This window comes from Dermacentor silvarum, chromosome 9 (genome assembly GCF_013339745.2).
Source record: "Dermacentor silvarum isolate Dsil-2018 chromosome 9, BIME_Dsil_1.4, whole genome shotgun sequence".
Taxonomy (NCBI): Eukaryota; Metazoa; Arthropoda; class Arachnida; order Ixodida; family Ixodidae; genus Dermacentor; species Dermacentor silvarum.
The window spans coordinates 157,642,352-157,667,654 of record NC_051162.1 but is presented as its reverse complement, the minus strand read 5'-3'; the positions used below and the strand labels follow the sequence as shown (position 1 = coordinate 157,667,654).

Below are 25,303 nucleotides of genomic sequence, written 5' to 3'. Positions count from 1 at the left end.
ATTATGTAAGTTTATATAGTGGGGGCTTTATAGTCCTCTATTTGTCACAGTGCGGTCCTGTTAAGACTTGCGGCTTTCGAACAGCTTAGAAATAAAACGTTGTGTTCGTGCACAGTAGTGTTAGCTGACATGGAACATACAGGATATGCGTCCTAATTTTGCTTTCAGCTTCCTTGTTCTAATGGGTGAACAAACAAGGAAAAAAGAAATTAAATAAAGCAAGGTGAACGTAACCTGGACTGAATGTTGCGATAGATATTACCGTTCATACATAACTTTTCTCGGGAGCAGCATTGAAGGAACATTCATATTTTGCTTATTGCCCATTGAGAAGCAAGAAATGAACGAGCACGATAGCAGAAACCAGGGTAATTGGTCTCGCCCAGCGTCATATCACTGATTCAGCTCTGCTACTAAACTGCGCGAATTTTTTCTCCATGCACTGCATTTTGCTAGCGTTTCTTCTAACTGGAGTCATGTGAAAAGCAGTGGGTTTGTTTAATATGCATATTGTTTCAGAATACCCGTAAAGTATTCTGTCTGCAGAGTTGCCGTCAAGTGGCACACGCGTGTTAATGCGCATGTCATCAAGCATGTGTCAATGACATGTCATTTTAATTATCAATCCTTTATAGAGCTTTTGGGACATACAAATGAGACAGTGCTTCATAAAAATTATTGATGCTTTGCCTACACACCAAGTCGGCTGCTTCGGTGTGATAGTGCAAGAATTAATGTATCGAAGCTCCAAGCACGTGGATAAATTTTTTTAGAGTAGAAATTAGGCAATTGATTGCAGATTTTGATCCCACGAATCCAACGCAACCGAAATATATTAAAAAAGAATGTTCGTCCTTCTTCTGAGTTTTGTGTATTATTTCTGCATACGTTAATAATTATTAAAACAAATATATGTGACGTCTTAGAAAGCAGTACGGACAATTACTCTCAGAAATATGACAGTGGCATTACACTATATATATATGTATATATATATATACATACAGATGAGAAGCACAACTTCGTGGTTGTCTTACGTTTATTTACCCAACAGTTTCGGTCACCGACCGAAATTGTTCGGTAAATAAACCTAAAATGACAACGAAGTTGTGCTTCTCATATAAATCCAGTTACTACTATATATATATATATATATATATATATATATATATATTAATATACCCCCAACACAGAGAATTCCACGATTGCTTTGTCATTTTTCCAGCTCGACGGTGAAATTTTAGAACAAGACCTTTATCACGATTCGGAGTCTTTTGCCTCAGTATTCATATCTCATGCCAACGCCCTCAAAGTTGTGAGTGATGATTCTATTTCCAAGAATTGCTAAAAAAACGATGACACACGAGGTATTCTATATATTCATAATCATTGAATATAAGGTATACCTTTAAGTGTGCCAAAATTGTAAGCTGCTTATTTATATTACGAAAAACATATGTTATAGCAGCGACTTGAAAAAAAAAGAACATACTAATTCGGGCAGCGAACGTTTCGAACTTTCCATTTTGTGCAATGCACACGAGCGCTAGCGCCGCGACTTAATCGTTAATCAATAATAGGGTAGTCCGACTTGAATAGATGAGCTTGACCTGCCACCCCCACTCCCCCGCCCCAAGTAAGCGAGAATTAGGGCACTTAGCAAATGTATGCTAGGCGAATCACACAAGTTGACATATTTAGTAGTGGATACGTGTTCTGCAGGCGCAAGTTGGAATCAGCTAGCGCAAGACAGGGGTAATTGGATATCACAGGGAGAGGCCTTCGTCCTGCAGTGGACGTACATATAAGCTGATGATGATGACGTGTTCTGCTATTGAGACCATACGGCAATCCATTATCCCGGCAACGTTCACTGAGGGAAAGAAGCGTTCTTTATTAAGTGTCGGAGATTGCCTTGGCACACGCCTGGCTTACAACTTAAGGGGAGATTTTTTAAATTACCAAATTATTATACACAGTGAACTCTTACACGAAACATGCACAAGTAACAAGCATCGACAGTAATGAGCCTAAAGGTAATGATAAAATTGAAGATTAGAAAAGAGAAAGTGAAAAAGCGGGGCTGATATAGGAACAGCTAGAAGTATAATTACGTGCAGCGATTAAAAAGAACAGAAAAAAATACAGGGCACCTAAGCATTTCTTATGCGATTTAAATGCGAAAGCATTGATGCCAAATTGAACGCCGCTGAGAAAGCATTAATGTCCAATTGAACTCCACTGAGCGGTCCCACGAGTTTTACTTTGGGACTAATGGAGAGCTTTAGCTACTCCGGTGTTTCCGTTAACGCAGGTGGACAGGGAGCTCTTCCGGAGGGGCAGAGGTGTAAACATGAGCGGCCTGCATGGTGCAGCCTTCTGAAGGCGCAGAGTTCACTCAGACAAACACAGAGCTAATATTACAGTAACCAAGTGTATTCTACTTCGCTGCTGGTGTATTAATGACGGCAGTGGCATAATCGTGTTGCTGCTGAATATTTTCACCAGGAGCAACGTGAAGTACACTTGGTTGCTGCTATACGAGTATCAGCTGTGTTTGTCTGACGCTAACGTTTACGCCTCCACCCCTCCGGTAGAACGCCCAGTCCGCCTGCGTTCACCCGCATACGGGACACGATAAAACTATCTCATGTTTGCGTTAATGCTCGTTCCGCCCTCCGTGCATTGGGGGAGTTGACGATGGTGGTGGATTTCTCTGTCTGCCTCTTCGCTCACTTCGATGCGTTCTTCCGCTCCCTTACTTCCTTTGCGGTGTACTGGCGTCGACGGACACGTTACACTCCTGCCTATAGGGTTGTGGTCACCGACGATGTAGACGTTTCAGACTCCATAGTGGTACGCGCTGCCCGAGCCAGCAAGCGCGAGCGAGCGTTACGAGCGCGCGAAAGCACGTGGCGTCGCAGTCAATGGACCATTTTCGCTCAATGGGCCATTTGACGCTTTCGCATCATTATTAGTGAAAACATGCCGCCATACCAATCTCAGAAATCTCCTGGAACAAAGCACAATAGAAGTAAAATAACAATTATTTCTTCGTACGTATAACTGAATAGAAAGTTGACATCAGAGGTCTTATAAAAAAAGTCTGCCTTCAAAGTTGAACTTGTTTTTTTTTTTGCCAATATTACCGTAAGGCCAAAGTACTTAAAGCTGGGTGCCACTGAAGCCTCTCAGATGGTGTCTGAGATTCCAGGGGCACATTTTGGGGCGACACTGTATGCGACGCAATTGCTTGTACACATCCGAAACAACGCATTCTAATGTAACAGGCAATGTCTGAACGCTGGCGTAATGAACGCCGCCGCCACAAATGTTCATTGCTCTATAGACTTCATCCCGCGAAACGCAGACATCATTCTAACATGGCAGCACAAGGGGTCATTAGGCGTGTCTTCAAGCTTTATTGAAAGAAGTGTATGCTTGACATATGTTCTTTCACATCATATCATTAGGAAGGGATTGTAAGCGGAAAGCTTGGAATAAAGCCGATTTCGACGGAAGAACAGTCATCAGGCGGAAGCGTTCCTCATGTCCTGTATGAGCTGCCTCCTGAAAAAGCTAAGAACAAAAAAGGTAAGTAAAAAAAAATAACCTGTCTTGTGTGAGCATAGTTCCGCGTGGATACATTCTCACCGAGATGGTACAATTTACTTTGTATTTGCGCGCTTGTGGAAAGCCCGCCGCCGCTTTGACGTGCTCAATATAAGAACGCACAACAGGCTCAGCATACGGTGAGACACTGAATATTGGGCTGAAAGCTCCATCAAAGAAATAACAAACGTAATATATACAAGCCCGTAATTAAAATATTGAACAAAATTTACAAGCGCGATCTAAAAAAAATGTCACAGTTTCGCCCTAAGTGCGAAGCAATGAATGCGATAGCAACACAGCAATGTCATACGAAGTAAGGTGAGCGGCTTTGGTAGCAATATGAACTGTAGTAAACATGAGCTGATCAAGTAAGCAGGTGTGCTGCGGCGTAAGTAGACCGACATGAAGAGAGACTCGATGACCACGAGAAGGCGCGTGTGAAACCGTGGTGTTGATGAGAAGCGCTTCCCGTGGGCAGCGCGTGCGAAGGGACACACCTGTAGTGCTGCACTGCCGATCCGGGCAGCATTGCATGTGTAGCGTGCATTGGAAAATGTGGCCCGACTATTAGTAACTGAATGAACAAGCGTGGTGTGAGCGCGCGCAAACAAACATGAATAGATCACACTGAATGACTGCAGACGACTGTCAAAACGCTGGCAGCGAGCGTATATACGCCGCAGCGGGCGAAGGTACGTGCGGTCTATCGTTTGAACGGAAACTGAGCGGCGAATGCACGGCGCACAAAGGTCAGAGCCGTGTGGAGATAAGAGACGGTGCGGACGAGCGACGAGCGCAGTTGTTGGCAGCGTAGAAGTGCCCCCCCCCCCCCCCCCCCCCCGCTCCCTCCGGCGCTGGCTTCCCGCTTCCTTGCTTGCGCGTGGGAGATTGAGTGCGTTCGCTCTCTGTGATAGCGCGCGTCCCCGCACGCTTCCGCTCGGGCATACGGCGCGCGGCGAAGATTTTATCGATACGGAGCCTCACGCCGACGGAAGAAATCCGTTTGAAGTGTCCATATAATTGCTATCGCAATAATAAAAAATAATAGTTATGCCAGAACAATCTGAGATGATTATCAAAGGAGGGATATAGTTTTCTACATCCACTTAATTCGCCTTCCTGCTAACGCATTTCTTCCCTTTGCTGTATGATCATGGCGCACGCACGTCGTTGCTGAAGCTCGTGTGGCTATTCAAACTTATGTTCCTTTGCTGACAAAGTCATCGCAACAGGGCACTGGTGGACTCCGACTTCGCTGACTCAAAAAGTCCGCCAAAGTGTCACCCGACATCTGCATCCCTCCAACCAACCACCGAGGCACAGCGACACCAGAGATTTTCCATTTTACCCGATGACCTACTTCCCACCTATGGCTTCCTGTCGTGACAGCCCTCTGCTCCTTTGCTACGGATCGAGCTACCACTTTCTTCATATCACTGAAGAAATTCCAGCCGCCGACCATGAAAAGGGGGGAAATACCCGAGGAAAACTATTTGCTTCATAATTTTTTGTACTTGCGTGACGTGTATGAAATAAAAACAAGCGATTTTCTCACTGAAATTGCTAGTTTTTTTACACGCCCGAAAAATGTAGAACAAAACACAAATGCGTAAAATGAAAATGGTCTTCAGTTAACAAATGCATAAACATGTTATAGTTGCCGTTTCACCTCTTATTAATATTATGAAATGTAGTAGATATTTCCAGCCCGTAATGGTCGTTCACAAATGACATCGAAAAGCATTCTGTGATAAGTTTACACCACACCAAGCATGCATGTTCTGAAACAGCGCCGGCTCTCTACTATTCACATAATAGCACAGCAAGTCCTGTGCCAGTTTATTGCACACCAGTAAGACTCCAGCGAATGCGAACGGCCTTCCAGTGTTTGACAGAGAAACGACCGTCGGTTATAGCTCTTCACATCTTGAACTTTTACAGTGCCTTGAACTTTTTCTTCGCATTAGTGAGTAACATTGAGTAACTTGTTAGACATGTCTTCAAAAATTTAATTTAGCACGACGGCAGCATTTGCCACCCCGATGCACAAGCCAGCTATGTACATACATTTCGATAACGTGTCGTAGGTGTTGTATATTTCTATTCCATCTTTTATCTTTAAATCTCCACTTTATATGCATTCTAGGTTTGTGCTTGCTGTTCATCCTTCTTCTTTCTGGGGTTTTACGTGCCAAAACCAGTTCTGATTATGAGGCACGCCGTAGTGGAGGGCTCCGGATTAATTTTGACCACCTGGGGTTCTTTAACGTGCACTACAACGCAAGCACACGGGCGTTTTTGCATTTCGCCTCCATCGAAATGCGGCCGCCGCGGCCGGGATTCGATCCCGCGATCTCGAGCTCAGCAGCGCAACGCCTTAGCTGACTGAGCTACCCCGGCGGGTAACTGTTCATCCTTGCACCTTTATTTATAACAAAGATGTATTGTGAAAACAACTCTGCGCAATACTACCAGCCGATGAGTCGGAGCTGTAGCACATTTAAAAAACAATAAAAACTACGGTGGACATCATCTAGGCTCCTCTATAAAAGGGCCCACAGGAGTGCCGCAACACGTGAAATGTAGTTCCCTTCGACAATGATGTTTCATGTCCGTTTTCATAATTTTGTGGCCACTTTCATAACGCGACAGTTCAGTTCTGTGACGTATTTATCCTTATATCTTCATATTTCACACTCTAATTCTCTTCATTATAGAAATGCAAAGACCAAACAGCTTATTCTATTCTCCCCAGCCTAGCCAGCGGAAACGTAAGTTGTTCACAGTGTTCTAATATACACCTACGAACTGAGTACATATTGAATTGTCTGAACTTTATTTCCTTTCCGAAATTTCCAGGTCACCCACGCAAAGTATACCTTGAACTGATGGTCCTTGTTGACAGCGCATTTCGAAAGCAATTTGCTTCAAAGGATTTATTATTGCGATACCTTTTGATTACCATAAATTCGGTGAGTGTAATTCATGTACAGTATTTAAAAGTCTCAGAAGAAGTATATTAAGTCCGTATTCTGCGTGATCCCCTGTACACAGTGTTACACTTGAGAGTACCACAAAGTATTCTATTCCTCATTGGAACGTAGGTCAACCTAAAGTACCTTACAGTATCGGACCCAGAAGTAGCAATCATCCTGCGGGCGGTGGAGGTTTGTAACGTAAGCAGATGAAGGGAATCCTGATAAATTTTTATTTCCTCTTTCTCTTTTTCTTGATGATTTCTTACACATCAATTCCTTTTTAAGCACCGTACGGAAAATAATTTTCTTGTACGAAATGGAAGCAAGCGCATACAAGGCCTTGACACTCTGCTCAAGCTCCAGAGATATGTCATATGGAATTATGACAAATACTACACTTACGACGCGTTGTACCTAATTACAGGGTGAGAACACCAACGTCTATATCTCCCGCCTGCCATTAGAAATGAAATATTGCATTGTGTACAACATGTCGCCTTGCTGTTTTCACAGCCTCGACATGGGCTACCATGGATTTTATGGCTGGGAGTCTGGACAACAAGGTAGTGAACATTTGTTGCACATTTGTCCTTATGAGAAAAGAAAAATGGTCTACTGAGCAGCCCTTTGTCGTCGTAAGTGGCTAATCATTGGTTACGTGCAGTTACGGAGCTCACGAAGGCAAGGACACGCTGGCGCTCGCTTTTGTTACGACAACGTGGGTTTTCAACCGGGGCGAAGCCACAGTGCAACACTGAAAAAGAATTACCCAGCCTTTCCTCTCATCTCGTTGACATAAGCGTCATTGGCGCACCATGAGTCAAGGCGGTGTACATGGCGGGTGCTTGCCAGGAAACACGACGCAGCAGTTCCCGTGCCTCATATTGTCTTTGAGCTGGAGAAAAGCGTAGACTGTTTATTTATTTATTTCAGATAATTGAAAGGCTCGAAGGCGCTTGAGAATTGAGTGATAATGTACAAACGTATGCGGCACATAGATACTCACGGAGAAAAGGAAGTGTGTTTAACAGAACGTGCGTTGGACAACAGTTCTGAAATGTTTGGCATCGCCGATAGCGGTGACGGGAGTACTAGGGCTGTTAAATTCTGCGCAGGCCTTTTGTATGAAAGAATCAGCGTATAAATTCGTTATGTCAGTACATATTCGGTGAGGTAAGGATCAAGGCGAGGCGATATAATGATAGGCCGTGGAAAATTCAATGTTCTATAGCAATGCTGTAGATTTATACTTTATGTAGTAAACACAAACGCGACGTTTTGGGCGCGAAGGAAGATCGGGCAAAGCAAGTGCACGTGCTTTCATTAGGAAAATGTTTCATGGAAACAATAATTTAAATAACGACCATGCAGTTGACGTGCTCTATTTTGAATCTTTGTGAGCGGAAGCTTTGTGGAAACCGTATAAAGTATTACGCAAATACATTTATTGCGCTAACATGCGCTTATATTTATTTGTAACCACATGGGAAATATCTATGTTTACGGACCAGCGGTACTTAATTAGGAGGTAGGCGAACTGGACAGACGCGCTCTTGCTTTTTCACATCACTATCTTGGCATCATTCGCTTCTTATTACTCTGAGTTTCTCTCCCCGCAAGTGTTCACGAATACTTGCAGTAACATAACTTTGCCTGACTCCAGTCTGTTACACACATCTTTTTTTCTCCAGGCATTGCATTCATTGGAGGTGTGTGCACCATCGATAAGATGGGCTTGGGTGAAGACAAGGCAGACACCTTCAGCGGCGTACGAATAACAGCTCACGAACTGGGGCATATGTAAGATCTCTTTTAAAAGGAGTTCGCTGCTTTCTGCTCATGAAATTCCCTTAAAAAGATTGGATATAGGTCAGCCACTTACAGTGGTCCTATGTGTGAGATTTCGCCTCATCAATTGGATTTGCTTCCTATCTCGCTTTCTCAATAAGACAACAAGAAACTTTTTTTCTTTGGGGTTTTCAGTAATAGTCAATTAGCAGCTTTACAAATAATAGACTGCAAATAATTTGTCAACGCTCTAACGGCATGCGTTCTAAACGATAATTTTAGAAAAGACTTCAATTATTTCGTTTAGCAGCAGGGCACAGGTATTGGTTGAGCAATTACTACCTAATCACCACATGTTTTAATTAGCACTTGGACACACATTTGGGAGAAACTAGGGCGCACTCTATCGGGGGGCTGCGACCCTTTGTCATAAGGGATACAGCGTCAGTGTAAATATGCGTTCGGTGGTGTAGTATGTGTATCCTATGAGCTTTGTTTATTTGTCAACGACCAAGATACCCTAGCACCACTTGGGAGCAAGGCATAAAAGCCCACAACCGCGTCTAATCCTATGCGATGTCTTGAAATGAAGCTCAAGGCAAAAAATCTGGAGTTACTTTATATATTACAGTACCAAAATAAAGTCTACGCAGTATGGTAGCCAGAATTTATGCAATGGATAAGGAGGTGTCATACGGAGGTTTCACCTGAATGCCCAGTGTTCCGAAAACCACTGTTATTTGCTTCGAATTGATAATCAGCACCATATCCTGATTCTGGAGGTTGAACGATATGTCTTTTAAAAAAAGAGGAATAACCTTTGTGGTGCGCTATAAGCTTCAGACCATTTGCTTTGAAAATAAATGGCTGAGTGTCAACGCTAGAAAATATTTTGTTGTAAGTACGATTATATCAGTCCCAGGCAAACGAGAAACGCCTCTGGCTGGAACCAACCTTTCGACAAAAGGACTTGGCTTTATCAGAGAGAAATTTGAATTCATTGTAACCGTATAATACAAAAATAAATATCACTCTAAATACTTTTTAGTTTTTTTCATAATTAACTTCCATATTATTGATTATTATCTATGATGGCATGGCATGGCAAGAACTTTATTTTGGTCCAGACAAACTAGGGCCCGAGGGCAAAAGCCCACAGGCTAAGTCAGTGGCTCCGCCCACGTAGGCACTGGAAGGCCAAAGGCTTTCCCGATGTCGTGAACTCTCCGGAAGGCCAGGAGTTGAATAATTAACTTTCATATGATATGTTTGATTAGTTTAATGATTGATAGGTATGGTAAGTATATTTTGTTGGCAGGTTAGGATAGGACTATCCGTGGGCGTAAGTGCCATAAGGAAGCAGGAAGCGTTAACAAGGAGGGATTTATTATACTGAGGTGGGGTGTGACTGCACTGCAGGTTGGGCTAGCAAAATAAGGTATACATATAACTAGGAAAGCTTGAATAAGGCAGAGTTAATCATATGGCAGTAGTAAAATGAGTTACAAAACAAAAGCGTGTCAAAATGTTCAGTTATTATTGAAATGCGTCGAGAGGTAAAGAAGTCAAGGAATACAAAGAACATGAGTTGTCGAATGTTACCAAAGCAAAGTAATATGAGGTTAATGAAGTGTAATACAATAATAAATGAAGCAGAAACCTCTAGGGTACAGACGCGCATAATAAAATATTAAAATTGCGCATTAGCAGAATTCGTGACTAATTAAGTAGAAGAGCAAATTTATAGGGAAGCCTCGTCGCTACAATACCCAATACCACCTTTTTAGAACTTCTACGCGTATTTCTGTGTCCCGTAAGTTAACGCTTTCCCGCCAGTTTAATGATGTACGTCGCAGAAAAGAGGGTAAGCTACTAACATGAGTGCTCCTAGGGGTAGCAGTTGCTTTCCTGATTGGAGGTTTACCAGGAAATAATGCCGTACAAAATTATTCTATCGTCGCTTGGTCCACATTTTTTTAGTCAATGTTGAAATAATAAATATTAGAATATTTCAAGGATGAACCATCCTGTAAAGAGTTTCAGCAGCTTATATTGCAACAATATTTAAATTTTTATGACAACATAGGCCACGCCGATATTCATCAATCGCAATTCAAGCACTTCATCGAAGGGTTCGATAACTCATCGTGATTTTTTGGTATCATTCCTCCGGAACACTCAGATTTATAATGCAGATTAAGAGAGCCTGCAGCGAATCCACATCAATTTATTTAAAGGGATTTGTTATTAGTTATAGGGATTGGATTCGTCCATTTCTTTGCGATGCCATATCGTAGCACGATTTCTACTTGGAAAGGCCGTGCAGTGGTTAGGCTGCTTTCGAATTTCTCTCTCGCACATGTGCGCTTTTCCTCTCCCTATTATCCGAGGCCAGCGGTACATCAGCGGGGCCATATTACACCCGCTGTTGTCTGCCCCCGAAAGGACAAGAATTTCACCCGATTGGTCTATTGGGCGAGAGCTCGCGTTCCTCTCTCTCCTAAAGGGCCCAGCAATAACGGGAGCCTGGGCGCCGGCGTCCGCAGCTGAGAAAGCCACCCCGAATAACCCCGGCCACGCAGGCCGGGGTTATTCGCAGGGTTATACGCAGGTTATTCGCAGGGTTATACGCAGGCGCAGCGGCCTTGCTGAACTAATTGAATTTCTCAAAGTAAAATCCGCCAGAAAAATCTTAAAGTACGAATTCGCCACGACCTACAGAAATGATAGCGTCGGATTGTAATTTGACTGTAGGAGAAAACGTAATTCTGTTGCGAGGAAACTGAAACACAAACCGCTTTTCCAGCATTTCAGCATACCACAGCGGCGCGCCCGGGTGACTTACTTGCAAAAACACCATCCAGATGACGCTCGCCTCCTCGGCAGAGCTAACTGGGACTTAGCCTGCCTACTGCGTTTTGGACGCGCGCGCGCCTCGGTGCAGCAGCAAACAATTAATAATATAAAAGAAAAGGTCCCAGGGTCTTCACATTTTGAAATAAGATGGTTTATATTGTCACTGAAAAAATGTCTTCCCAGCAATACATTTGTGTTTAAAGGTGAAGCCGACTTTAAGGGGATCGAGGTAAGCTTAGGGTTTGCAACCTGTCTTTCCCACATTGTGTGCTGCAGTGAAGCCTACTCATTCAGAAAAATGCGATGCGAACGGGGCCCGACAACGCTATGGTGTCCCACTCTAAAAGGCGAAGCTTGAGCGTCCTCCAATTGTTCTGTTCTAATTGTCTTTTAGTTGACAGCGAGAAAAAAACAAGCCAGGAAAAGGTAAGTAAAAAATCACAGTACTGAGCAAGTATTATCGTGCAGTGCGGCAAGACCGTATCTGCTACCATCGTCAAATGAAACGCCAACAGCGGTGCGCGTGGCATAGTTATTGCCGTCACCTTTTCTCGTTTCCAAACAAAAGAGAACCACAACAGCAGCCAAATTATCGCAGTATCATTGCGCAGTCCGCTCAAACCGCCTGTTAATGAAGGTGACTGGCACTGTGGGAATCGATGTAAGCGAAGCTTTGTATGCTGCTTGCTTTGACTGACGATAACTTGCGGTGATGTTGACGATGATTGTGTAATTTCTTCAGCGTTTGGTTCAGTACGAGAGAGGTGAATTCATGTTAAAGGTTACCTTGCGTGCACCACTGCATTTTGTGCGCGTCGGCCTCAAAACACACACGGAGACGTCTTTGCTTGAGGCATTGTTGTGCGTCATTGTTTATAATCTTTGAGAGGGTTGAGCGTTCTCATTGCCTCACATGCAACATCATATAGTGGAAGAAGTGTTAAGCTTTCATTGAATTATGAGGCCGTACATAATTAAATTAATTATTATAATTGTATGTATACGCTGCATACATACATTCGCGGTCTGCACCACGTTCCGCCGCGTAGCCAAGAGGCTCCTTTTCCACGTGACGCTTCTTTCGGGCCTGGGTGTCCTCGACGCTCAGTACAGGCCTTGGAGCCATTTTGCTGCCTCTTGCTTACGTGTTCCTTCTGCACACGTGGCCAGCACGCTATTGAGACGCGAGCTCCACTCGCTCTCTTCAGGCTATGGACGATTGTAATGCTTACGCTATCACAGCCCAGCGTGCAACCTCCAAAGCCTAGCACGTGCATTTTTGTCGCATATGAAAGCAATCATAGCACGTGCAATACGCACAAACTGTGCAACGCTGCCGCGGCGGCGTCGGCCGGGATGCGCGGAAGCGAGCGCCATCTGGTGGTGTTGCAAGAAACCCAACGGCACGCGCGGCAAGACCGTCACAGCAGCATCAACGCCCGGCAAGCCGGGAGAAGAGGCAAAAAGAAAGCTTCAGTTTAAAAAGCGTCGCTTCAAATAACCCTTCCATGTACTCGGGGCCGCCGCCTCGTGACGCTCTGTCTCACTTCCATTGGAGACCGAATGAGCGTCCGCTTTGGGCTCACGCTACAGATGCCCGAGCGGAGCTGATCGGCCTGTTTCGGTTCGGAAACTCGAACCAACCGACGCGGTGGTCTAGGTGACCATAGTGGAACACCGAACTAACGAAGACTGTAAAATGGCGCCAAACTCTGAGGATTCAAGCCCAAGATGGACATTCAGCCCCGCCACATGCATCGATTGTGCCGCACGGGGACGCTCCCTTGGCCTCCCCCTGCGAGTGAGACAGAGCACCGCAAAGAAAAGGCCCAGAATACAGGGAAGGTGGTTATTTGACAACTATACCTTGGTGTTGAGCACCGCTTACACGCTACCGATGCAGTACGCGCGAACCGAGGCGGCCGCAATTGGCTATATGGCTATATAGGCGGACATATAGTCTATATAGGCGGACAGCTTCCAGCGACAGTGCTATCAGGGCAATTTTTCGCTTCAGCTAGATATAGCTTCCGAGGGCCTGAGGAAGCGAAGCGCGTCAAGTCAGTCTGACGAAGCGCGTCAAGTCAGCCGCGTCTCTGGCGTAGCCTACCGAACTGGAGCAGTGAAAAGGTCCGCCCCCGCCTCAGGTTGAGGACATTGGGCAAAGCCAACCAGTAAAGGAGTTGACCGGAATATTAGAGCTCACTACGCCTTGGGCTGCTGTGCAGGAGGTTCCCTTCCCGCCACGGATCTTACGGTCGGCTCAAGCCGCCAAGAGAGCGTAAAACGTGAGTTCGAACCCAAATAGGCCGATTGGGTGAAACCCTGGTCCATTCGGAGGCGACAGCAGGGAGTGTTTTACGGCCCCGGTGCTGTACTAGCACCCTCGGAAAGCAGAGAGAGGGAAAGCGATGGCCCGTGCATGCCATGCTTGGAAGCGGTATGGGCGTGACGCGTACTTTCTATGGCCAAACCGAGCCGCGCTATGACACCGCAACAAAATAGACGATCGCAATCCCCGCACAGTAAAGTTTAATATTAAGGTAAGCATTGATTTAATGTGACTGCACTGAAAAGGGATACGTTTGAATTTCTGAAGGCCTGCAGTTAGACTTGAGTCGAACTAAAAAAATGTAGTACGTTTATTTTGCCCCAATACAGGCTCGGCTGCCCTCATGATGGTCAACAATACACGCACTTCTCATCGAAGAACTGCCCTTGGAGCGATGGCTTCATGATGACCTCCTTGTCCAATAGCAGCAGGAGCATGAAGTTCTCCACGTGTTGCAACAAAGCCATATCGGAACTTGCACGGTAGGAGCAAAATTAAGATATTACGGCCAACGGTCGCAATTGTTCAGAAAGCAGGGAAAATCGCTGGGAGACGAACTCTTCCTCACGCTCCTCTGAACTTTAGGCAATACAGCCTTCCAGTGCGCGATAGGAAGAATATATTCCCTTGCACATTTTTTTATTATTAAAGAGAACACTAAAAAAATGTAAGCTATGGAAGATGTGTGTTCAAATTTACCGGCGTTCTGGCCTGTGGTCAGCAGAAATTGTCTCTTTTACAACTTAGAGGCGTGAAACCAGGATAGTTTTTCCTATTTAAAATGGATGCAATGCTATCTTTTAATAACAAAATTCTGAGCATCTGATGATTACGGCTATGCCTATGCTCCTGCTCTGGTCACACTGACACCAACTGTCGTCGATCTAATATCCAAAACCATTATCATAAATATTCGTGCTAGGTGACAGTTAGCCGACGTCCAATGAAACTATTAAGCACAAGAGTCCTAGTGGGCAACAAACACAACAAAGTTTCAGTGCAGCAGTCCTGACATGCTCTCCTTCAACATTGGACTACATTGCTACCTCCACGCCGACATTTAGGTAATGCTATGAGTCTGGTGAATATTGGCCAATTACATAAAAAGTTGTCATAAAGCTCTTTTAACACATGAGTAAAAAGGCGCAGCTAGTACAATAATTATGGGTGCGCCAATGTTGCTATAGGGTGTAAAATTAAGTCGATTGTTTCATGTTCTCTAGGAGCGCTGTGCAAAAGGAGCGGAACACTTAAAGATACAAAGCACAGGCAAATAAAGCGGACCGGTGCCTTCGTTATTGAAAGATTACGCCAGCCCAACAAGTTAAAGTGTACGTCTTGACCCAAACTATGAGCATATAGTCGGTTATTTGGCTTAATGCTCTTTTTTGTAAAAAAAGCGTGTGCCCATAATTAGGGACATAAACAAAATATGTAAAATAATCGAGGCTCGCCTCATTCAAAATAGAAACTCTAAATTTGCATTGCCGCTGATTCATCAACCTGTTTGAGTGCCAAACGGTTTTCTTGAAATAGTTGGCCTAAGTTGCTAGTATGAAGGCATGCAGGCCGACGGACTTTTTGTATTTATTTCATCCAGATTTCAATTGAACTGTCATTTGGTGGGTCAGCGCTATATGCTTTCTTTGTGTCGCCGTTCTTCGCGGTGCTGTCATCATGAATATTGTAATTAAAGATACATTAGCAGCTTCAGTAACTTAATTTGTGTTTTCTTCCGAATTCGCTACTCCAAGCTCGGTAATAATTGTTTCCATTCGAATGTTAGGAATCATAGCACACGTTGGATCCTAGGATTAGGAAGGACCAATGCATCTGGGGACTGGTAAGGTTAAGTCGTGGAGAGCCATAGCTGTTACACTGGGGCAACAGTTGCCGGGCAAATGCGTTACGGTGCGTAACTCCTGAATATCATTAGGTGATCTAATTGGCATACCTCACTTTTATTCATCCCACAGTTGTCTTTAATGAGCCAAAGAAAATAATTATCTCACAGTCTCATTATGTCTTTCTCCATGTAAACCGATGTGTTGTGTAGCATTGCACCAACCTGCTCAAATGCACATAAGATTGCATCCGTGATTTTAGTGGCGTGCTGTTACCTTGTTCCGTTACTATAAAATTATGGTGTATCAGAATGCTTACAGTATGTGTAGTCTACAAGCTACTCAGCTGGCCGAACGTATGACAAGCAGAGCAGCAATCAGTTGAGCGGAATTACAAACATGCCTCAAATCTCTAAAGGCATCATAACTCAACGTAGGCTTCTTGGCTCTGTAATCACGATATTTTCTCTCGGGATTCCCCAGGCGCGATATGTTTTCGGATTCTCGTTCATGCCCAAGAGTTTATGTAATTTTAAAGAACTGGACCATCGCTCTCCCAATTCGTATTGTTAGAATCAACCCTATTCCCGTAATGTTAGCTCGAGATGAAGTAAAAGACACCGGGCTATAAAACTCACATGATTATTCTAGCCGACATTGACACCATCAAAAGATGCAGAAAATGCGCCAATTCTGACAGAACACATTTAGATCTAGGGTATCGATTTTTGTTAGAGATATTGCACTGCTTTTTCTGAGTCCTCCATGCTATCTGGAGTAATTCTATCTCAATCGGCGGAAGTTCCTATGTCTGAATACATCAGACATTCTGAACAACTACGCTGTGTAGCTAAGATTCCTAATATAGGGCGATTCAAGCTTTATTCCAACAATTTCCAACCGGTTGAATAAACTACACAATGATGTCTCACACAAACGGTTGCGCTTAGGTGCTTGGGGAAAAAGTATTGTTGTGAAGGAGGCAATTATGTTTACTTTATACGTGCGCACCCGGCGGAAGGCGACAACCCTTGGCTTTTCTATTGTATGTGTACCCTAGACGAGATCTCAGTTGTGCAGCCAACGTTTGTTTTTCTGCAGAGCCCTATTTTGTAAGGTGTATACTAACGTGTTGTTTGTTGTCTTTCAGTAACTGAATAATGAAAATGTTATTTGCACGTAAGACAACCGATGTTCGCGCTTCTAGGTAGCTTAATTTTTTCCAGGTCGCCGCAAGGAGACTGTCTCGAAACAATGAACGCTACTCGACGAATAAACAAGAAGCACGACACTGATGATCTCCCCGGCGACGTGTTAACCCGAGACGACGTTTGCAGGCTCGCTTTTCCTGAGGCGGAAGACATTCGCTTTGTGACAGTAAGTTTTAAAGCCGATAGCATCCTTTGGCACTTTCGGCCGTTTTCGTGGCAGGTCGGTGGTACGACGGTGGTCAGACTTGGTGGAGGGAACGCGAGGGAAAGGAAGCGCATTTTCGGGACGAACGAGTTGCGAAAAGGGGCGTGAGGGAAAGTGGAGGGGGGCGTCGTCGCGTGTGAGCTGTGGCTTGACCGACTGGTGGGGAGAGGCGAGAAGGAGGAAGGGGGAACAATGTGGCTCCTTAGCATGTTCGTCATGGGGTAGGCGAGGAACGGGCAAGCGAGTGGCGGTGAGGAACCGGAGGGTGGAGAAAGGGGACGCTGTCGCTCGCTCGTTCGTTGCATGTCTCGCTGGCCAACCGGCTGTGGCCAGCCTATCGGGGACGATGCGCCGGACAAGAATCCATAGTGAATTCTCGCCCCAACTATACACCGCAGACGCAGGTGAGCGTTCCGTCGAACGCTGCCGGCGTTGACGCTCTCCACGGCTGGCACGAAGGAATTGAGGGAAGGCGAGGCAAGGCGCACAATATAAGATACTGAACAACCAACAAGTATAGTGGAAACGAACCATACAATCATCATTTAAGCGCGTCCCAGTTGATAGATTCCTCGAACTATTATCAGAGGTCAGCTCCGGAAGCTGATGGGACCATTAACGTAATGGTATAACGTATTCACTCTGACGTTCAAATGGCATTGTTCTTCATTTTCAACACTATCTGGCCAGGAGAATGTCTTCCATTGGCATGGAAAGAAGTGATTGGTATACCTATATCGGAACAGCGTCAAGATTCATCCACAGTAACAAGTTATCAGCCTAAAGCACTAAAAGCAGCGTCTTTGAGTTTTTGAAAACATAGTAAACTGCCTGCTGTTCTATTTCCTTGAATCAAATTGTTTGACCCATAATAACCCATTGTAGAACCGACGGCCAATCAAGAATTTGCCATCTCGCACTCCTTTAGGGATTCAACAAATTTGGGTGCACATTTGTGACGCTTTTATTCACAAACACGTCTTTCTGTACATCTTCCTTGATAGGACACTACATACCCTAGGGTAAAATTTTATGAGGACTCTCAGAAATGGGTATCCGCGGCAACATGCTTTAAGCAAGTGAAAGCTATTCATCGAAGCGTAAACTCCGTGAAAGAATTGGCAATAACATATCCGGGCTGCTTTTTCCAAGAAATTGGGTAACTGCGGAGTAGCGTATTTCCTTGTACGTTTTACCATTCTTACTGTGAAATTCAATTGCTTACGTCCATCAATTTCACGAAGTGTTGTTTTTCTGCGTGTGTCAATCGCATACAGATACGATCTTAATCTTGCAACCTCGCAATCTGAGAGCAAGCGAGTCAAATTAGCTTGAACAAAGGGTGTAAATTGGCGAAGAATAGATTTATGCTAAATTCCTTTTAAAACTTGTGCTCCCTTTTTGCAAGAAAGAAGAGCTTGGTTCCTGATCAAGATATTGAGCCGCATGGAGAGCATTACTTGTAAACACAGAACAGAAATCTTTAGGCGTCAATAAGAAACAAAACTAGCCATTTTATACGCTAAGTTTCTGAGCAGCAATTGCCCAAAAAATGTGGTTGATCCCTCTTATATAGGAATCGGTATAGAACACGAAAGTGAAACGTGTCTTCACAGAAGTAGTGTAATGTTTATTGCACATTGATATATAATGTCTATTGGTGTTTTGTGGCTAAAGCGCCCTTAGGCGTTGATGCACCCACGCTGACGCCTGGTGGCACGTCTCCTCCATCACGACTACCAACGTCGATGACCATGAGCAACCGTCGTGCATATGGAAGCTGCACTACGCTGCACACGCTAGCACAACGCGAAAGACGAAGCACGTAACTGACACACTAATACAACGCGCAAGACAAAGCACGTAACTGAATCGTCACCGAGTCAAATCAGCGCGTACAGCGCGTCGTAATTGCAGCCTCCGCGATCAACTTCAGAAACATTTTCAGAGCTAATTGCGGAGGCCACGCTCCGCTGTGCTGAGTACGGTGAACGCCACCTAGGTGGCGTTGGTAGTGCTTCTTGATGCCAGCGTCCCTTCGAATGCTGGCATCGAGGCGTCGTAGTGCTGAGACCACCGAAGCGTTCACTGTCGGTGCGCGTTAGTGTCATAATGCAGTACTTCTCTTTTCTGCTCGTAGGCAGCGGCACCGCCCCGAGCAAGAGCGCGAGTACACGGAGGAGTGTTAGATATATAAGGCGCGTCTGTGTAGCTCTCTGCAAATGCGTTTGTGGCGCAATGGGTTAAACGCTCGGCGATCTATCGTCGCGGACCGAGAAGTCGTGGGTTCGATTTCCAAATTTTGCATGTTTGTGGAACTTTTTCTTCTGGTTTCTTTCTTTGTATTATGTTCGTGTACATTGTAAGCTGACGTATTTCCGTGACGGAAATACGTCAGTGAAGTCTTGGTGGACCCCGGCATAAAACACTTTCGTGTTAAAAAAACAATCAGCATTCTTAAGTATTTGTCACTCACAACATCGGTTAGTGACAGGAAAGAGTCCCATGAACATCTACGAAAGCTTCACACGTACAAACACACCATGGTGCCTCAGCCTGCCAGTCTGCTACTCCAAGTGCTTTAAAAACGCTGGACCCGCTTGACCACCTAAGTATTAGCCTCGTGACTTGTGCCCTTTGGGGTAAGACCTACAAAAAGCAATTACATAGAGTCAAATGAGTCGTCACTTCATCTACAAAGGTCATATTCGTGCCTCACATAATTTATGAATGCATAGCCCAGATTTTTCAATCATTAATTCTTTCTGAATTGTAAGGAATATTGCATGTGCCACAGTGTTTCGAGATTCACTATCACCAAGAGAGTTCTCACTTGTTAGGAAACACACTGAAGAAATGGGTTTCGCAATACTTGGGCATCCTCTAATGGCTCCCGCGAAATTGTTACTACAGCGTTATTGGCAGCTTAAAGGGTATAAGACATTATTCGTCAAAGTCATTAAGCACGCTTTGGAGATACAAGTCTGAATGCACTTTCTAGAACTTCCGAGGAAGTAGTTTTGCCGGGAATTCTACAACGTTACATAAATGTTACATACCGTACGGTACGATGCAGCAGGTCAGTCCATACTTCTCAGGATCTGAAGCCGGATTCACGAAAAGGTTCTTAGGCTAAAGATGTTCGTAGAAGCAGGCGTCAGCCAATCGTGGGGATTCACATATAGCGAAGGCGGCAGGCCAATCGCAAGAAGCACTTACAAAAGAAAAGCATTGTGAATTCGGCCCCTACTATTGTGCGCACGGAAATAAAATCTTTACGGCTGAACCTTATGCGCCATTGTTGGCTGTGAAAGTCATCAAGAAATAAAGATATAGAGGGTCTACATGTACGCATACTCTTCAAGCGCCGTCGAAGCTGTATTGTCAAAACCAAAACATCGAAATCTTGTATGAACCTTTAATCGCTTCATTGCACCACTCGTGTCTCTAAACAATGTGTCATAGTATGCTGTGTTCCCGGGCATAAGGGAAATAAATCTAATATACTTTGGCAGTGTAATCGGCCCATCAGCACGAATGAAAGCTAGCAAGTCCTCAATAGCTGCCCATGCCACAGAAATGAAGCATTTCTTCTGGTATCTTATGCTTTCGCATGAATTTGTTTTTGGCTGTTTTGACCGACGCAAAAAAAGTGGTCGCAGTTTCACCTGAAAGGCGAAGCATCAATTGCGATAGCAAATTTGTAGAGAGCTATACGGAGTAACGATAATAGCTTGATCAGCTGTATAAACTTGGACATGCAGCAGCACCGGCAACACGCAGAACTAATGTCGACGCTGTCGGCGTTTTGCCAGCGTTCACACAAAATGCGTGCGGCATTGGTGACTGTTGCCGGAGCCTCTGATATAAATAGGCACTGGGTGCCGCAACTAAACGTCACCTCCCTTCCTCCCCCCCCCCCCCCCGCCGGCCTTTCACGCGTCGGAAGAAGGCGCGTTTTTTCTACATATATGGTGATTGTAAAGGAGGAAAGAGACGCCTACTTCTGCAGCCCATAAGGGAGCACGGCGCAGAACGCGCGTTTGTTCTCCGCCGTGCGTTCACTCCCCGTGAAAGCTCGCGCCCCTCGCGCCCTTTCACTCGCACATACAGCGTTCGGCGCGCGGCGACGATTTCATCTCCAATGACGTCATACGGAACCTCACGGCGACGACGACGGCGACGATGACGGCAGAAATCTGCTTTGGAGTGTCCATATAATTGCTATCGCAATAAAACCAAGAGTTATGGTACCCGCCGCAGTTGCCCAGTGGCTACGGCCTTGAGCGGCTGAGCCCGAGATTACAGTTTCAATATCGGCAGTCTCGGCACCGGTTCACTTCAACCCTCGGGTACATAATCTAGGTGCAGGTTAAAGAATAACAGGTGGTCAAAATAAACTAGGAGCCCCACATTATGATCAAATTGTGACCCTATGACCCCTTGATCAGATCATGATTTTGGCACGTAAAATTCAGTATTTATTTTTGACTTTCGGAAATGAGGCAGCAGCTTCAGCCTTTCTATAATTATGAGGACGTGGCTAGAGATAAATGCATATACAGATGACCATCTTCTGTGTAATTGTACATAGGCAGTACCACCTCTTCATCATCATCACTAGTCAATTTTTTTAAATCTCTAGTACAGATTAAGAGACAGGACATGGTAACTGCTGATACCATCGTCTGCCTCACTGCTACCATGTCGCCGGGTAACGCGTTAAATAACCGCTAACAATGATAAATAGCCAGCTTCGTGCAATATTCTTCGTATAACACCAATTTCCACAGTACGTGGCATCAGCATACCTATTTTCCTTTTCTGGTATTGTAGCCACCCGGACCATCATGATTTAGCTGGTATTGCTTCTCGTTCGGAGTCGCTGTTCATAATCCACGTGTACAGCAATGTGAGAGACGCGAAGTGTAATTAATTTTTGTTACCTGGTACGTGTGTTCCCATAGGTCGGCATGAAAGAAGGAAAACATTTCTGCAATAATTTCGGTGTTCCACGGTGCAACAACATTGCCACAAACGGCCAACAACAGTACCTTTCGGGTGCTGCTTTTCGGGCTGTGCTTTTAATTATTGTCGAGCATGCGTTCTTCGTATAGCGGATATATATAAATTCTTAAATTGGCCCCAACATACGTTCAGCAATTTTTGGCCATCGCATGCGTGATATTTAGACGCCGACATAGGGTGCGCCAAAAGTCTGATACCGCACACATTGCTTTTCAGGACAATAGTACAGCAAGATGCTATGCTGATTGCTATTCGCCATCTCTGAATAAGACCCTGCGTACAATCCTCCCAGATAATTCTCGATGCAACGAGACTAGCATTGAAGGAATACAGTCAAGGCAGGTAAGTTGATAATGTTTTAATTGCCTATCACATTTAAACATGACCAGATGAATGCCAGCAGCACAGGTCCTTGAAATGGAATAGAGGTAAAAGGAATTTTCGAATAAAGATTCTTCAGAAGTAAAAAGGAAACATTAACAATACTGGTCCAAAGTAACTGTAAGCGGTAAACACATAAATATAACATATTTACCCAGGGACAATATTTTTGCCAAAATCGTAGTGAATTTCTAACATTTCAAACATATTTAAAACTCTAGTCGTACTTCACTCTATGTTAATTCTGTCATCGCTTGTACCTGCGGTGTTTCTGGACTCATCGCTAAAAAATATATGTCAAACATTTAGCTGTCTTCGCTCTTAAGATACTACAGCGAGAGAACTTCAAGAAATGTTCCAAAGTGTTTTATCAAACTGCGGTAAGCGCTGGAAGCTCTGTTCCCACTGCTTTGTTGTTTGAGATTGCGCATGCAACTACACTTCGAAGCATTGGGTTACGAGACATATTCTTTTCACACATCCGGCATCACGCTGATTAGCGGAAACTTATTCAGTTGCTTCATAAAGCTCATGCTGAAATCTACGCATTTGAAGCACAAGCCGCATAAATAGACTTGCTCAATTTTGCTTTAAAGGAAAATGTTTTCGCAACTCGTACAAAGGCATCCAAATTACGTGCTTTCACATGTGCTACACGAAGCACTACTATTCATGAATGCATATTTTTCACGCAGGTATTCAAGCAAGCTCGTCACACCCTTTCCAATATTGTTTTTGTATGCAACAGCTTTGTCTGCCATCCAAAGGGGGGGGGGGGCGGCGGGACATTGATATCAGAAACCCTTCTGGTCGATGGCTGCAGCACACAGCCTTCTTTATGCATTCTACTTTAACAAATGTATGCTCTGATTTTACAGATGGTTTGCGTCAACGGTGATTGCAGAACTATACGCAACAAGTACCCAGTCGAACCAGTGAAACCCACCCGTCAATAAAAGAAAAATATCTGAAAATGTTTTTGCAGTTGTGCCTGTCTTCTCGTTTCAATGTAAATTTTCTCGTTTAGCTCGATGCCGAACCAGTCTGACTGCTTGACCTGTAGAAACTTGCAACTAATAATAAAACGCTTCTTATTCACAATATTCAAAGCAAACAGATAAACTATAAATAAAGGCTACTATCACTGTACAATACTACGAATTATTATTTGGCAGAGTTCGTATGCCTTCATCCTCCAAGAAATCTCTAAGGCGCATGCGCACCATATTTTAAATCTATTCATCTGCAAGTTTTTATTCACCACTGTATGTAAGCGCTTGCTGAGTCAGAATTTCTAGCTTGAGCATGAATACTGGAAGCAAGCAAAGCGATATTCTCATTGTATTCTCTTTTATTCTCAATTTCCTGTTTTATGTTTACTAATGTTTATGTTTGTAGAGCACTTCAATATCACTCATGCTCGATACTGCATTAGGCGTTTTATTTTAGAAACAATAGCATGAATAAAACTCGCCTTTGGCTTATCGTATTATTCTACTCTTTGTACTTCATTACTTGCAGAGGCACACATTACTTGCTAAAAAAATCAGAATGCATAATTGTCAACTTTCGAAAATATCGCCAATCAGCTCCTTAATAAACATTTTTAGGCATATAATGAAATTTTCTAATTGAAGCCAGTGAGTTAGCACAGCACATCTACTGAGAACAATTTTTGAAGCTAGCTTGAGCTTAGGATAGGTGGCGTAAGTTTACGCTAAAAACTTGCCACTGTTCTGCACACCTTTTTAACAAAATGCATTTTCATCCATTGAACCAAGAAATTAACTGTAGCCCCTTGTAGTTTGTGGGAGGTTTTGAGAACGCATACCTCGAAGCTGTTGTCACCCTCTCAAGTTGTTTCGTGGCGATATGTTTTGCGAACTCACCGCCTAAATCTTTGTTAATCAGCTAACTTTGAAGTTATTTGCGAGCATCTGCTAATCGGTCAAATGAGCATTTCAATTTCTCATTCAAATATTCACAACAGCTTAGTCCTATACATTCTTACGGCAAAAGACCTGCTTTATCACTCTATTGGATGTATATTGCTGGATTACTCTATTTATCTGTTCGTAACCAGTAGGAGCAGCTTGGAAGCCGTGCCGTAGGAGCAGCTTGGAAGCAGCGCGCTTGAAACTACAAGGGCACAGTAAAGCGCAGAAACGGACGAAGTGGTGGGCTGCAACTACTGGTTTACTACTGAACGACATGCTTTAGGAAAACGCATGGTAACCACTTGCGCTGTGACGGCTGCATTGCGAGAAAAGAAACCAAAAAATAAGACAAAAATGATAATCTCCGTTTGTGCTCAAGATGAAAGCAAATGCCTAGGTTGTTGTGTGGTTTTTCTGAATGTCGTTGCGTTTATGTGGAATTAAACTTGTATTGTTTGCAGATACCGTCAGTTCACGTGAATGATGTCAGATAGAAGTGAAGGCACAGTAGCATCCAGTGGAGAAACTTCATATGTGACAGGCGTCACCTGACGGAGGATGCGATAAGGGCCGTAGTATCGCGAGAGGAGTTTCTCAGAAATACCGAAGCGTCGAGACGGAGACCAAACTAGCACAATTCGACGTCGCGGTGGTGCTGATTGTAACGGCACTTCTGACGTGTCTGAAGCACAGAGACGAAGACGGGCAATCACGCGTGCCTGGGTCGCTGTGGTTATGACATCACGAGCGTACTCTAGTGGCGAGTCGAGTGTGGTCGAAAGAAGAGTCTCGAAAGACAAGGGCGGTTCACGGCCATATAGAAGGTAGAAGGGCGAATAGCCAGCTGTGTCGTGGCCCGAGGAAGTGTACGCAAACGTGACAAATGGTAAAGCAATGTCCCCGTCGCGATGATCGGAGAAAACATACATCGCGAGCATGTCAGTTATTGTCCGGTTCAGGCGTTCAATAAGACCGTTAGTTTGAGGAGGGTAGGCTGTAGTAAGCTTGTGTTTAGTAGCACAGGAGCGAAGTATGTCGTCGATGACTTTGGCAAGAAAGTATCGCCCGCGATCGGTGAGAAGTTGACGAGGTGCCACTTTCTCGCGTAGAAAATGAGACTCATGCAGA

The 25,303-nt window shown here is 44.4% G+C and overlaps 1 protein-coding gene across 1 annotated transcript; it reads left to right on the top strand.

Moving 5' to 3' along the window:
• Nucleotides 1–6,199: 6,199 nt before the first annotated feature.
• LOC125939926 (metalloprotease mig-17-like) lies at nucleotides 6,200–23,194 on the top strand. The gene is made up of 8 exons (XM_049655465.1): nucleotides 6,200–6,587; nucleotides 6,720–7,018; nucleotides 7,107–7,156; nucleotides 8,285–8,393; nucleotides 13,899–14,051; nucleotides 16,640–16,790; nucleotides 22,074–22,199; nucleotides 23,117–23,194. Exons 3-8 carry the CDS (start codon nucleotides 7,114–7,116, stop codon nucleotides 23,192–23,194), a joined length of 660 nt encoding a protein of 219 aa, XP_049511422.1. The 5' UTR covers nucleotides 6,200–6,587; nucleotides 6,720–7,018; nucleotides 7,107–7,113.
• Nucleotides 23,195–25,303: the final 2,109 nt, after the last annotated feature.